Source organism: Peromyscus maniculatus, chromosome 3 (assembly GCF_049852395.1).
Source record: "Peromyscus maniculatus bairdii isolate BWxNUB_F1_BW_parent chromosome 3, HU_Pman_BW_mat_3.1, whole genome shotgun sequence".
Taxonomy (NCBI): domain Eukaryota; kingdom Metazoa; phylum Chordata; class Mammalia; order Rodentia; family Cricetidae; genus Peromyscus; species Peromyscus maniculatus.
In genome coordinates this window covers 39,472,049-39,488,396 of record NC_134854.1, presented here as the reverse complement: position 1 = coordinate 39,488,396, position 16,348 = coordinate 39,472,049, and the positions used below count along the sequence as shown (strand labels likewise).

The 16,348-nt window shown below is 39.3% G+C and overlaps 1 protein-coding gene across 2 annotated transcripts in view; it reads left to right on the top strand.

Annotated features, from left to right (window-relative positions):
• Reln (reelin) overlaps window positions 1-16,348 on the top strand; it is a 461,223-nt gene that overhangs the window by 142,474 nt on the left and 302,401 nt on the right. For both annotated transcript variants that reach the window (XM_076566340.1, XM_076566339.1), the window contains exon 3: window positions 8,258-8,393. In XM_076566340.1, coding sequence (XP_076422455.1) covers window positions 8,258-8,393 — 136 coding nt within the window. The remainder of the gene's footprint in view (window positions 1-8,257; window positions 8,394-16,348) is intronic.

The following is a 16,348-nucleotide window of genomic DNA, read 5'->3' as shown; positions in this document are numbered from 1 at the left end:
AAAAAAAAAAAAAGGTATTATTTCTCAGGGTTTCTAATGAACAAAGGGGCTCGTCTTTGTAAAAAGAATAAAACGTAAAAACTTTGTATCCTTAAGATACAAAGCAAAAAAATAAATAAATAAAACAAACCAGTAAATAGTCACTGTTATTGTTTTTCTGATGACCTCATACTTTTCTGATTTTGAAATTAGGAAGTGCAGAGATATGAAGATGTCAGTTAGTAAGTCTTGTATTGTTGGAGCTTCCACGTGGATCCGATGGATGTTCCTTTGAGAGTGAAGAGGGCAAACTTGAGAGAGTTGAAGGAGGCTCCTTCGTGGTGTTGATCCACCATGCTGCAGTCTCAAGCTTGCTGCTCTGTTCAGCCCTCAGTCTGGCTTCGGTTTATAACTCAGCAACCTCCTCTTTTTTATTTTTTTGGCCTATACTATACAATATAACTCTTTACCTAGGTAAAAACTTCTTAACTAGTGGTTAAGTTGTGACTCAATCATAAATAAGATGAGGTCAGAGGACTAAGTTGGCAGTGGGTAGTAAGATGAAGTATTATTCTGGACAGGTAGCTAGTGTGATGTGGTTAGAGTGGTGCCTGTTGGGCAGGCAGCATATCCTAGCTGTCCACAAGCACACAGCTGTTCAGGAAAGAGCCTATTTGGTATTAGGAAAGAAGGCAGCAGAGACCTTTGTTGCTCCAGCAGATCAGTGTCAGTTAAGAAGTGTACATTCCACTAGCTCTTTGGAAAGGATGTTGATCTGCAAACTCAGTATCTGTAAACATCTAAGTGTAACTGGTTGGCTTTGCTCCACAGGGGAGCAACTGTGACTTAAAGCTGTCACAGACCTGGGATCTGCTCCAGAATGAGGTACTACCATGTAAGCCTGTAGGAAGGAGGCCAACAGACAAGGTGAGACAGAAGCTGAACCCAGGCTCAGATGCCCTTTACTAGCTCTGCTCTTCTTGACAAGGCACTCACGTTCACTGTGTCATGGTTCCGGAATCTCTAAGATGGAAATGATAATAATAGCTAGCATATATAGAACTGTGGGCCAAACAGTCTCGTTTCATCTGCACAGACATCCGGTCATTCTCCCCACCCCCCATTTTCTTGTTGAAGAACAAAGAGACTGAGTGACTCTCCTAAGAATCCCTAGTTCTTTGGTAGTCCCATAGACCTGTACGTGAACAGTTGCTTTCAGGGTCTGTGTGCTCAGCTTGACCTTTTCCCTACTGCCCCTCCAGTAAAAACAAGGTATTAATGTATTCCAAAAGACTCAGAGAAGACAGTAACTGGCAGTGCTGGGAGGAACAGACTCAACCTGGGGACCCTGGTGAATGAGGAAAGGACCAAGCTGATTTAGAATAGGCTCTATTCACATAACTGATAAAAGGCGTGGAAACTGTACTTCCCTAGGTATTGTTAACATGTTCATCAACATACAATTCCAGAATGATTTTATAATTTTTTTGTTTCTTGGGCTGAAATATGAAAGCAAAAGTCTCCAATGCTTTAGAAAATGAGTACAGTGCACACCCCTGAGTCTGAGTGTGTACTGTCTGCCTCCCCTTCCAACCTGCAGCTTCACAGATAAATGTGAGCACAGTGCACACCCCTGAGTCTGAATGTGTACTGTTGGCCTCCCCTTCCAACCTGCAGCTTCACAGATAAATGGCAGCAAGGGTGTTTGGGGTGTTTGGATTGCTTTCCAGTATATAAAATCCTGTCATGTTTTGTTGAAGTGTTTTGTATATCAAACCAGCAAAGATTGCAAACAAGCCAAATTCTGTAAGCAATCAGCGTTGAGTTTTCAGGTAATAGGTTATAGGATGACTGAAAGGAACTCCCTAATTCATTTTCTCCTTTCCTTTAAAGAGCAGGACTAACTTCCCAACCTAGATTTTCAGAACAGTATTTCATTAACTGATGAAACATTTTACATAATGAGCACAGGATGAAAACAAAGGAGAAATAGAAATAATCAACTTACGTATTCAGGCATTTCCGTCTTATACTTCTTAAGTAGTTATAAGACAATAACTTTACTGAACTTTGTGACAAAACATTCTACTAAGTGTTCCTAACGTCTTAGAAATAGCAAAATAACGCTTTCAGTATTTTATCAGTTTGACTGGCAGCTACATTTTTCATATATGATTCTGAAGCCCTTTGTTTCATGATTCCCATGCACAGAAGTTTTCATCTGAATTGCACAAAAAAAAAACAAACAAACAAAAAAAAAAAAAAACCAGGACATGTCCCTGGCTCTTGATGCTTGCTAACTATGGAAACTAAACAGACTCGAGTAACCCATATTTTTAATCCATGAAGCCTAACATGAATTTAATTTTCTCACAAGATTGTTATTTTGGGTACTAAAATCTTCAGTGTGGTTTTTGGAAGCGAATAAGCTGTATCTTGTGAGACTATACACACTTTATTTTAGACACGGGGCCTCATAGAACTCTTAGTTACAGTTTTGAGGACCCCATGGTATGCACACTAAAAGACAGAGAAGTATTCCTTGGGGGAAAATGGGTTCATACAAGGTTTAGTCACAGACTTAAAATAACTGAAGACACGTCAGGGAAAATGACATCCCAGAGGGCACAGAAGTGTGTGTCACTGCCTTAAAAAGGGATCATGGAGGCAAGTTTAGAATAATTAAAGACATCATGAAATGAGCCTTGCAAAGGTGTGATATGGGTAAAGGAAACTGCTGTGGGTTACTTTCCTACCACAGCTTTCATAAGAAGACAAATACTGGATAATTTAAACTAGGAATCTAATGGTTTGTCTGACAAGGAACTGAAACACCCGTGCTCCATAGAAGGAATGTGTATGCTAAAGTTGTACTGATAGCTGATATAGAAATTATAAGTAGTCTGTGAATATTCTGTTTTTCAGATATGTGTATAAAACATCTAAAAGTAAAGGGTTTTAATGTCATGGGAATCAAGACAGTTACCTTATCTTGTAGAACTTCAGAATTTGTGTGGTAAACTAGTGTCCTTGTCCCATGTCAGATCAGGAGACCCACACATGTTTATTTTTACTGAGAGCCAAGTTTTCTTTAAAGTATTTACTCAAGGGAAGAGATTCTATGTGAAATGTTTTGTTTGATAGTTTCTATATATCCACAACAACGAATATAAAAACCACTTATTAAATACATGACACACATATGCTTTATTTTCTCCCATTTTCTTAAGAAATACAGCATAATTAGGCTCTTCTATTTTAGATCTTTTCCCTTTACAAGTATGATTAAAAACTCAACATGCCATGATTTCCTGAATGCAGCAGGAAAAAAACTGTAAATTTAAATTTATTATCATATTCAGATTTCAGATATCTCAAGAATAAGATTCCAGCTCGCATACATGAATTATATGTCTTTTGTGACACAGAGGCATTGAGGAGACTGTGGTGGGTACCGTGAACTGTGTTTTGTGGGACAGTGGAAGCTGTCCTGACTGCTGTCCTTCCCTTCTTGTCAGCAGGTCTGCGTTTGTGCAAAATCCTCTTTCTATTCATTCAAATTGTCCTGGGAACACTCTGGAGCCAGAGGAGGTCTTAGTGCTCAAGACCAGCAGTGCACAGATGTCAGCATGATGCTTGACGGGGGCACCCCGACAGGGGCTCCACATCTGTATGTGCACAGCTCATAAGAAAGGGAAATTGCAGCTTTCCCTCCAAGACTGACCACTGCTGTTGGACTGCAGCAAGTGCTCTGGTTGGACTCCAGGCTCCTTCGCTTACTGTCTTATGGCTATGAACAAATTTTCTCAGTGACCTAACTGGTAAAATAGTGTCGGTATCATGGTCCCAGGTCATAGAAGTGTTTCTGCTGACATGCATTTTCACTATTTTGTACATGTGAATCACATTTATAGTTTGAATTTGCATTTTTATCAGTACCATCCAGTTAGCACTTATTTTCTAGCTGGTTCAGTTATAATATTAGTTTATTACACCTTTCTCACTCGAGTCATCTCGGGGTAGTCTGTCACTTCCACTTAGTTTACGTACTTTCATATGGCTTAGCACAATGTTTGGTGCCAAATACGGTTTCTGTGAATATTAGATTTTCCCCTCTGATTTTTAGTTAAGTAAATATATTTCTAATGGTTGTAGCTCTGTGCAGTTCTGGACAGGTAGATATAGGAGGAATCCTGGAACTTGCTGGCACATCTCAAAGGAGGTAGACAGCCTTCTAGAGGGATGGCACCCAAGGTTGTCCTTCTGCCTCCATATACATCATATATACCAAATCACATGCATCCACACACATGCACAGACACAAGGGTCCAGAAGACATGCATGGGATCATTTTAGGAGTAGTGGACAAGAATATAGATATTTTACATTATTACAAAGGCCATTTGGTAAGACTCTTGGATACTTTTAAATTGTATTGAAATTTTGATGGTGTAAATAGTTTTAACCCTAAGCTCAGAATTATAGATTATGTTAATAGTAATAATAATATTAATGTTATAATTGTTGTATATAATTATATAATGTTCACTATTGTATTATAATTTATAGCAACATATAATTATGGTATTATACTATAATTACTTAATAATAATGTTAATAATAATTTTCAATGCAAGTTATTGGCTACAAATAATAGTTGATAGGTGAGATTTTAAAAATCTCTGCATTCAGGTTAGAGGTGACACTGAATAGTCAGGTTAGAGAGCTACTGTCTTAGACAGCTAGATTGCAAGAACATCATTCTGTAGAATAGTCACCTAGGACAGCCAGCTTACTAATTTCAGTCAAGTAATATGTGATCTATACACTGACTCACTCTCTAAGAGCTTTGAGGAATGAGGAGATCCTTGGCCATGAATCCTATTACCAAGGCTTTGAAATCTTAGCCTGTTCCATTCATTTCCTCTCCCACATGATTATAGCTGGAACTTTTGCTGTACTTTGTGGCCAGACCGACTCTTACAGATGTGTCATTGGGTCCTTGCCTGACTGGGCGGGGAGTGGCAGTTCCTGAGTCATGGCTCTTGAATCTCATATTCTCATAACCTTGTGGTTTCTCTGGCTTGATGAATTTTGTCTAAGATGCAGCTTTAAAAAAATGAAATGAGAAAAGAACATAATTTTTATATTGCAAAACTAGGCTGTTTCTTCTATTTCTTAGATCAGTTGTAACCTATTCTGTCCAACTTTCTACTGAGAAGATTCTGTTTCATTTGTTAAAGAAATGCACATGTTGTGCTTTCTAGTCTTAATTCTAAAGTTATTTGTGTATTTAAACAGAATATACATATTGAATATGCAAATGGTGAGATACCATGCTGTATGCTTGGATGCAAAGATTGAGATGGAGTCTCTCAATAGACCCTGTGGGGTGAAAGTCACATGTTACAATGGAAGAACAGGTGGACTGCTGTAACATGTAGGAGAGGCACCTACCTGAACATGGTGCTGGGACAGTGTGGGGAGGGAAGTCTTTGAGGGTGAGGGTGGTCGGTGTATCATTAAGCCTGACATGCTGACTTCTCTTCTGGTGTTAAAAAAGCTGATTGATCCTTCCCTTGAAGAGGACATAGGAGTGATTCTATCTGAGATCAGAGGACATATACTTCTCTCTATGGTGACCAGCACTCAGAGCGCAGGCCCAGTGGACACTTTAGGGAGAATGAGAGGCCAGATTATGCTGAACTTAAGACTGGATGCTGAGAGCTGCATGTGTCTGGAGTCTGATGGAAGCCTTGAAAGGGAAGCGAGCAGGAGATTGACACAATCATGTGTTACCTTTCTGAGAACTCATTTTGGTAGAACAGGGAGAGAGATGGGGCAGAGAACCTGTAAGGAGCTATTGTGGAATCCCAGGAAGAAACAATGACACCAAGACCAATTTAGCAATGAGAACATCACACACCAAAATAAAACGTTGAAGTGCTGAATCTGTAATCAGGAAGATGAATTACTAGAAAGAAATGTGTCTTTGTTTTTAATCAAGAATTGAGAAACTTTTAAAAGCATGGCCAAAGTAAAATTAAATAAAATATCGACTATTCACACTGTGTCAGGTGCTAGAAGAATATGAATTAGTAGATCTGATTTTTTTTTTAAGGAACAAAAGATGTAGTGAAGGACAAGAAGCAGAACATTCCAGATGCCTTGTAGTATGTTGGGGTTAAGTAAAAGACTCAGCAGAAGCCTGGGGAAGAACATCCTGGGATTTCCTAGAGGTGAAAAGAGGCTAGTACATCCTGATGTAGGGTTTGCAAGGTGAAAGAGAACGGCTGGAGATTGTATTTTAATTAGAGGGCATAGTTTGTGTTAACCTAGGTGAAGGAACCACTTGATATTTGAAGTGGGCAACGTGCAAGGTGGTGAGGAGGCTGGCTGTGCAAGGCCGAAGTTGAGAGAGAGAGAGAGAGAGAGAGAGAGAGAGAGAGAGAGAGAGAGAGAGAGAGAGAGAGAGAAAGGTTCATTCAGAGAGAGAGAGATAGAAGTCCATCCAGAGAGAGAGAGGTCCATCCAGTGGAGCTGAACCTCGCCCTGTGTATCAGCCATCCAGCAGGAATTTCACCCTTGGAGGAAGTGTTCTGTTCTTTGCTGCCCAATAGGCAGCCACTAGATACCTGTGGCTGCCTCATCAGCAACTGGAGAACTGACTTCTTTATTTTATCTACTTTTAATCAAGTTATTTTAGCCATTTTAGATGGCACAGGTCTAGACAATGTGAATAGAATGAGATGTTTGTGGGGAAATACTTAGAATTCTATTGTACAATTGTGGAAGGCAGGAAGAAAACTGGTGCTTGTCATAAGCAGAGTCAGCTAGCTGCAACATGAGGCATTGTATGTTGTGAGAATTAAACACACTTCATGTTTTACCTATGATCTCTAAACTTTTTATATCCATTTACCAAAGTAGTCATAGTAGGTTTACCTCCAGGGACTATGAACTCCCCTAGCCATGAATTCTTGGTTGTATTGGCAGTACCAATATGTTTCCTCCTGTCTCACAACAAATTTAGGCATTTATGATATAAGGGGCCAGAATTTCCTTTTTTTTTTTTTTGATTGGAGAGATTTACTTAATACCACAAATCCAATAAATAAGAGAAATTTGAAACTTAGTTTCCTATTCTTGGCAATGTTTTAGTTTTCAGCTAATATGTGTGGTTTTTAGATAACTTTAAACTCATAGGAAAATTAAGTTTTAAAAGTACACACATAGCCCTTGCCTCCACACATGAAAACCCTCTTGCTGACATCCTGCCCTACAGTGGCTCATTCATCAAAATCAATGACCCTGTACCTGACAGATCATTATCACCCAGAGTCCATGACATTTATTAGGGTCCACTCTGGGTATTTTATGTTCTATGAGTTTTGAGCATTTACATAACAACATGGATCCATTGTTGAAGCACTGTGTAGAACTGCCCTTCCGCCCTTAGACCCCATGTTCTGCCTTCCCCTTTGTCCCTCTCCAGGCCCTGGGGAGCACTCGTCTTTGAATTGTTTCTGTAGTTTGCATTTTTATAATGTGATGTCTAGCTGGAATCAGAAATCCTGTAACCTTTTCGGATTGGCTGCTTTCACATTGTACTATACATATTTCACTTTTCTTTATATACTTTCATAGTTTGTTCATTATTTTAGCTAAATCATAGTTAATTTAATCACCCATCTCCTGAAAGAACTTCTAGTTACTTCTGAGTGTTCGCAATTATTAACAAAACTGCTTTAAAACACTTGGTTTTTGTATGTGCGTGAATGCAAGTTTTCATTTCATATGGATGAGTGGTAAAGAAAACCACTCTTATGTGTTATGGTAATCGTATTTTCAGTTCTATGAGAAAATTGTCTCCTCAAAGGGCTGAAGAGTTTTGTGTCCTCACCAGCAATGGGAGAAAGAGCTCAGTACATACCTGCACCAGCAAGCGGTATTGTCCATGGTGGAATTTGGGCTGCTGTGACAGCAGATAGTTGCTATGTTCTTGTTTTGATTTGCAGTTTGCAGTGGTGTATGGTGTTGAACATTTTTGTATGTTAATTGCCATATGTATTTTCTTTGGTAAAGAATATCTTCAGGTATTTTGTCTATTTTCTAAATAAGTTGTTTCCATATTGTTGAGTTTTTCATCAGTATTTTTAATTGTGTTAAAATTAAGAGAGCTGTTTTGTTAAGAAGGATCAAAGACATCCATAAAATATCATGCCTTGACTGTTTCATTTTGTTTTCTTTGTAACATCCCTCTCTTTCTGTCTTACAGGGATCATGTCTGACCACCAGTTTGGTAACCAGTTTATGTGCAGTGTAGTTGCCTCTCATGTGAGTCACCTGCCTACAACCAACCTCAGCTTTGTCTGGATTGCCCCCCCAGCGGGCACAGGCTGTGTGAATTTCATGTAAGTACCTATTGTGTGTGACAAATGTGGGGGGGTTACACAGAGTAACTATTTAGTTACATTGTGTCAGTAGGTTTGACTTTAATTAAACTATTGATTGTAGTGTTAAAAGAAGCCAAAGCTGGTTTTTAAAGTAGTCAGTCTTCAATTAATTTTTTTTGTTTTTTGTTTTTTGTTTTTCAAGACAGGATTTCTCTGTGTAACAGCTCTGGTTGTCCTGAAACTTGCTCTGTAGACCAGGCTGGCCTTGAACTCACAGAGATCTGCCTGCCTCTGCCTCTGAGTGCTGGGATCAAAGGTGTGTGCCACCATCATCCAGCATTTCAACTAAAGTTTTATCTTGAATATTTATTTATAAGCTCCATATTTATTCAGTTCCAGCTGACAATAATGCTTAATAAACTAGAGATAAATGAGCAGGTAAGAGGAGGAGAAGAATGGCATGGTGAGAGGTTATTAAAGGGCACAGGATGTCACTGAAGACGGGTGTTACCTAGTGCAAGGTTGCAGCAGTGTGAAAATCGCAGCTAATGTGTTTCCTCTGGCTGCAGGGAATGTAGTCCAAGCCTGTTTGCTCTGTGTTTGGGTAGAACATCATGGTAGCAGGAACAGGTAGCATGGAAGATTATACAACTATTGAAGAAGTTGGGGTAATAGAGAGAGAGTAGGAGATAATGGGGATATGAGAATGAATGTCTGTCTTTAGCTAGCTTCTATCTCCTAAAGTTTCTACAACTTTTCTACATAGTGCCACCTTCTAGGGACCATGCCTTCAATACATAAGCCTATAGGAGACATTTTAAATAAAAATCATAACTGTAAGACAGTGTGACTTAAATACTGCCATCATTAAAAATAAGTATATGGGCTGGGTGTGGTGGCACATGCTTTATCTCTGTGATCTCAAGGCCAGTCTGATCTACATAGTGAGTTCCATGACAGCCCAGGCTATGTAGAGAGACCCTGTTTCAAAAAAAGTTTTGTGTAATTATATATATATATATATATATATATATATATATATATATATGCTAATTAACACCATTTAGTTATTCAGTAATATAAACACATAGAAAAACCAAATTGCACCCCAATATCTATACAGTTCCTATTTGCCAATTTAGAAGCAAAGCTAAAAGTAGAGTGATGTGCTCTGGGATGTTCTGTATGGCAAATGTGTTGCTCTGATTGCTTAGTAAATAAAACACTGATTGGCCAGTAGTCAGGCAGGAGGAAGTATAGGCAGGACAAGGAGGAAAAGAATTCTGGGAAGTAGAAGACTGAGTCAGAGACACTGCCAGCCGCCACCATGACAAGCCGCATGTGAAGATGCCAGTAAGCCATGAGCCACGTGGCAAGGTATAGATTTATGGAAATGGATTAATTTAAGATATAAGAACAGTTAGCAAGAAGCCTGCCATGGCCATACAGTTTGAAGCAATGTAAGTCTCTGTGTTTACTTGGTTGGGTCTGAGCGGCTGTAGGACTGGCGGGTGAAAAAGATTTGTCCTGACTGTGGGCCAGGCAGGAAAACTCCAGCTGCAGTGATGCCCCTGAACGTTAGGTGCAGGAACTGTGCTGTGGTGCATGTGTTGCTGCTGGGCACCCTGTGATCAGTTGTTCTCTGCAGTTTGACAGTTGTAGTTTTATGTAATGGTTTTCATCTACTGCTAAGAGAACTGTTTGATGATAGGTGAGAACTATGCTGTCAGTGGGTATAAGGACAATTTTAGAGTACAGTTCAGAATTACAATGGCTTAGTAAAGTGGCAGGGATATGGTTTCCTGTAAGATCCGTACCCTCACTGGCCCTGGTAGTTGGCTGGGTTTACAGCACCAGGCATGACTGCCCTCCTGTTGAGTGGGCTTTAAGTCCAGTTTGACAGCTGTTGGTTGCAGCCAAGACATGTGCGCCACTATTGCACCTGCAGGCATATCTTGCCATGCTGGTCATTGTTGTGGTTCATAAACATCACAGCTAGATAGGACTATTGATTGCTTCCTTCTTTTGCAGTTTGCATAGGTCCTATATGAGGTGGAAAGATTGTAAGAGCCAGAGGAACAGGAAGTCTGCTGTGGGATTGTGTTTCCTAATAATGGCAGGGAAGCTTAACCCATGATACCTCAGCAGCATGGCTGCCTAGATAAGATCTGAACAATGACAACATGAATAGACATGCTAAAATGGGAGGGTAAAAAATCTCACAGGGCCCTCCCTTTCCATAGACAACACCTAAGCAACAGGAAAGGGAATGTTAGAAAATAAAATGAAAGCAAATACAAACAATGCTTCAAGGCTTAGCATACTGCTTGGAAAATGATTGCAAATTTAGCTTTGAGCTTTCTGACCAAAAATGTGTGTTTAAAAACTCCTAAGTGAGTTAGCTACTTTTGTATAGCTATGACCAGAGTATCTGGGAGAATAACTCACATAGGGAGGAGTTTCCCAGGAGGGAAAGAGAAAATGTGATAGCAGGTGATCTGAGGTGGTGCTGAGTCAGGTACAATTTTGAACCTAAGGTTCTCTCATGGAGATAGAGTGGAAGTTCTTCATAACAGGACAGACACCACACTGGTGACGGCACCTCCTCTCCTACCCAGCAGCCACCATTCCTCGTCCTTCCTGTCTGGCTTTTACTCATGTCCCTCACTGCATTTTGTTTTTATTTCTAACATATGGTCTTGTTCATTTAATTATCTTCTTACCACTAGAATTCAAGTTCCTTGAAGGCAAGAATCTTTGTTTCTTTAGTGATTTGCTCCAACAGTCTAGAATAGTCCTTGGCACACAGTAGTAACTCACTGAATATTTGGCAAATGCAGTAACTCAGAGACAGAACCAGCTGTTCAGTGGGCAGTCAGGCAGAACAGAGGTAGAGGATATCATTGATGTTTCTCTTTTAACCTCGTGCTTAGGCAGCAAAATCCATAAAATTAGTATATAACAAAATTTACCACTAACTCTCCCCCTGACAGCAACGCGTCAGTGTTGGGTCTCCCGTAGCCACCCCTGGTACTGACCACATGCTCTTTCTGCCACTCTGATGGGTGTGACCCAGCTGACAATATCACAGCCATCCCATGCAGTCAGGTGACTTTTGGTCCCATTGCCTTCTTCCGAGGGAAGCTCTTGTATTTGAGCCTTTTTCTGTAGTACCTCCTTCAGGGTCACTGCAGAGGTTGCGTACTTGGTCAGCCCACTTCTCCACACTCTGCCCTACACCGTGGACAGTCTCAGGTACAGTGATGATTCGCTGAGCTTTGGAGACCCTGAGCTGCTCTTCTGAGGCCAGGCCTCTGGTGAGAACCTGTAGTCCCTTCTCAGGCTTGCTGTTGTCTTCTTTCTTAGCTCCAGATGAGCACGGCGTAGGAGAGCTTCCTGAAACCTCTTTCTTCCTGCTTTTCTCTCTCCCTGGGCTGTTTTCCCCCAAGTCTAATTGCTGACACATTCTTCAAGACTTGTTCAAAACCTTTTCCGATCGAGGGGAGCAGTTTTTGTTGTTGTTTTGTTGTTTGTATGTGTGTATGTGGTAGTTGGTACAGTGTCTGAGTTATGTGATCTCAAGTTACATGACTTCCAGTGTCACAGTTTATTTTAGCTCAGTAATGATCCCTGCCTCTTGCAGCATGCATATATAACTTCTTACTTCCAAATAAGAATTGCTTTCTTTTTTTAATTTATTTTTTTATTTTCCGGAGCCTTGTGCTTGCTAGGCAAGTGCTCTACCACTGAGCTAAATCCTCAACCCAAGAATTGCTTTCTTAAAAGGCAAAACATACAGTGATGGAAACAGTATAAAACTGACTACTTAAATAAACTTAGGTTTTCTTTTATGGTTTTTTTTCATAGTGAGGCTTGAACCTACAGCCTTGACCATGCTATCCAACTTCTCTACTGTGAGTTATAATAAATCCCCAAATTTAAGTTTTCAATTGAATCTATTTAAAAATATTAAAATATGATTTTTGAATATTTTTATCACTGTGGCCAAATACTTGACAAAAAGCAACTTATGGGAACAGGATTTATTTTGGCTCAAAGCTTGAGAGGATAATGCCCATCATGGCAGGAAGTGCCCATCATGGCAGGAAGTACCCATCATGGCCAGTAATACCCATCATAGTGAGGAATGCCCACCATGGCCAGGATGTGCTCATCATGGAGAGGAAGCACCCATCATAGCAGGGAAGTGTCCATAATGATGAGGATGTGCCTATCATGGTGGGAAAGCCCATCATGGTTGGAAAAGTGTCCATCATGGAGAAGTGCCTATCATAATGTGGAATGCCCATGATGGCAAGGATGTGCCCATCATGATGAGGATGTGCCTATCATGGTAAGGATGTGCCCACCATGGTGAGGATGTGCCCATTACAGTGAGGATGTGCACATTACAGCAAGGATGTGCCCATCATAGTGAGGAAGTGCCCATCATGGAAAGGAAGTGGCCATCATGGCGAGGATGTACACATCATAAAGTTCATGGCAATGGGAACTGTGGCTCAGTCAAGAATCAGAGAAAGTTCACTGTCTTTCCCACTTTTCCCTTCTCATCCATCCCAGCCATGGGATGGTGCTGCCCACATTCAGTGTAGGTCCTTCCTCCTTAGTTAAAGTTGTCCAAAAACTCTCTCAAAGATTTGCCAAAATGTGGCTCCTACGTGATTCCAAATCCAGCCAGTTTGCCAATAGAGATCACACATCACAAATTATTTTATGATCTCACTGTTCCTAAAATGTGAAATTTTGTTTCTTCTGAGTTTTTTAAGTCTTATCTCTGTTTTCTTAGCAGTCCATCAGAAAAAATCCATTTGTTAAGAATAAATTTTTTGACTGAAAAGAAATGCAGTCACTCTCAAAAATAGTTTCAAGTAAAACTTGATAATACAGTTTGCACTTTCTAGGATTCTCCATAAGCAGTTACTTCATAGAGTATGTGTCCTTGGTGAATGAGATTCTCTCATTGATCTCATTCCCTGTCACTTGTGAGAAATACAGGAAAGGGAGACTGAACACGGACTGTTGAAGCAGTCTGTTTGCATTTTCCTACCTATATTCCATATATATGTATACAGAAGCATAATATATATATATATATATATATATATATATATATATATATATATGTACACTGATGCATAAATAATTAGTATGTTTCCAGCAGTGCTTGAAGGTTGTTAATATTTAAATGTTGGCAATATTCAATATTAATTTTAAATACCAAACAAAACTAAAACAGTATAATAACCTATGGTATTTGAAGGTAAATACACTATGCATTCTGTTTTTCAATTAGCCTTGAAATTAGAGCTTTGATTTGTGAAGGTGGGAGAATTCTTTTTCTGCTTTTTACTTAATGGACATACAATGTTAATACTTCTTTGTAAGGTACCATTATAGTTCAGTCACATGTATATAATGTGTAAAGATCAAACCAAAGTAATTAACAATTATATCCTCAAAGATTATCTTTCTCCTGTTTTCATTTTTTTCCTATTCCTGACTTCTTGTGTGTGTGTGTGTGTGTGTGTGTGTGTGTGTGTGTGTGTGTGTGTTGTATATAAGGAAGCCAACCTCCAGTTTCATTCTTCATCATCTGTCCACATTGTTTTGTTTTGTTTGTTTGAGACACTGTCGTCTCTCACTGGAACCTGAGGCTCATCAGTTAGTTCAGGCTAGCTCATGGATAAGCCTCAGGAAACCCCCTGTGTTTGCCTTCCAGTTCTGGGACTACAAACCAGCATAACCATGCCTCAATTTTTATGACTTTCCATGGGTGGTAGGGAACCAAACATATGTCCTGGTACCTGTGTGGTGAGCATTTCACCTTGGGGCCATGTCCCCAGCCCCCATTTCTGACTCTTTTAAATGCCTTTTTATTAGTCAACTATTTATCCTTGCTGTATAGGTTTAAGGGTTTTTAAAATAGATTTTCAATTTTAAAATTACCTTTACTTACTTATTTGTAGGAGTGATAGGGGCATGCACATGCCACACCCCATGTGTGGAGGTCAGAGAATAATTTGTATGTGAATGAGATTAAAACTAAGATCATCAAGCTTGGTGGCAAGCACCTTTCCTCACTAAGCCATCTTGCCAGCCCTAAATATATCTTTAGGTATTTAAAGTCATAGGTTCCCATTCTACTTTCTTCCTTTTGTGGTTTTATTGTATTACTTAATGTCTTATAACAGATGGAATGCTAGCTTTGGAGACATTCAATAACTAGTATCTAACTTAGCATGTACATGGTCTTTGTAAGACTGATTGAATTGATTGTACATACACTCAATTTTTTAGTCTCAGCATAGCCAATCTATGGTGGGTTTTTTTTGTTTTTGTTTTTGTTTTTGTTTTAAACAACCAAGTCACTCACATTGAAACCTTTAAAATAATTCTGTACCAAGAATTAGATACATTTGAACTGAAATTCAAGACAATTCTATAATATGTTATGTGTGCCTTTCCAATAAGTAAGAAATAGCTTTCTGTCTGAAAAAAACCAAACACTTACAAATGCAGCATGCGGGCTGCATTTAGTGCCTTTCTTGTTAAAAAATAATGAAGTGGGAGACAGAGGTGAGGGCACCCTGAGGATAAAGGGTAGGCTGTACTGATGCATATAGACAAAAAGCTACCTTTAGTTTAGCATCACTGTTTGCCACCTATTGGTAACACTGTATAAATAATGTTGCCTCACAGTCTCCTCACATTTGTGTGTTATGGCTGTACTGCTTATCTCTAATTTTATACTGGATCATAGTCTTCAGTGACTAGTAAGACTCAACTAAAAAGAGAGGGTAGGAGAGAGGAGGAGAGGGGAGAACACAGGTGGACAGGAAGGAAGGATGCAAGGATGAAGCAAGAGAGTGAAGGAGGAAGGAAGAAGCAAAGAAGAAATCTTCAGACCATTTAAGCTTAAAATTATTGCAAAAGACATCAAGGAAATAATAATGCATGCCATTCATTAAATGGTTTTTATATTTTAATCCAATAATTCTCATAAAAAATGGTACCCACTTTGGAGAATTACTCTCTCAGTTTATAGATGAGGACATTGAAGTATAGAAATGTTAAATAACTAGCCTTAAGTAACTGTGAGCAAAACAACCTGAGGAAAAAAAAGTAATTTTTCCCCAAATGATCACTTTCCTGTTTTATTATAGAAAATAATTATACTTAAGCCATTTAAGTCAGATAGAGTTTGCAGAGTAGCATCGGAATATTTCCCACGTGGCCACAGGTGTTTCCTACTCTGTTTGACATGTGTACTGATCAGATGAGCAGCACAATCACCCAGTTCATCCAAATACCAAGAGACACAAAAACTAAAGACAAAATGAACTGAGGTATTTTCTATTTAAGATAAACTTGGGTCAGCAAAGAAGGACCAGGGAGGAACCATACTTGAACATTGATATTCCCAAGGAAATAACTTCTAGAGGGTTGTTTTTAAAGTACTCTAAACAAGAAGCAAAATTTTCATTTGAAAAATCGAAGACTAGCAGCTTCTGAATACCTGGAGCATTGCTTTCAGGGAAGCCCTGATGCTTTTAATTTTTGATGGGAGCCATTCCAGCCTGCCTGGAGAATCTCTCGAGAAAAACGGTTGTTGGTTGCCTATTTATTTCCACCCATCAAAAGGAAATCCCACAATTATATTTGCTTTGTTACTTAAACATCTGAAATAAGTCAGGGACCCTGCATGTACCTGTCTGCTGGGAGTTCATTTGTGCCACAAACAAGGGTGTCAGCAGTTGATATGTATGGATTCTACTTGGATCTCAAGACTGCATGCAGTTTGCTGCAAAAAATAAATTACTTCTCCTGTAAGTTTGAAATGATTGTATCCCTACTGTGAGATAAAACTAGAATGCTGGTTTTTTGAATAAGGAATTTCATCTGTAAATCACAATTCTCTTTTTTTTCCCTGATGGTCTGATTTTCTTTTTTTA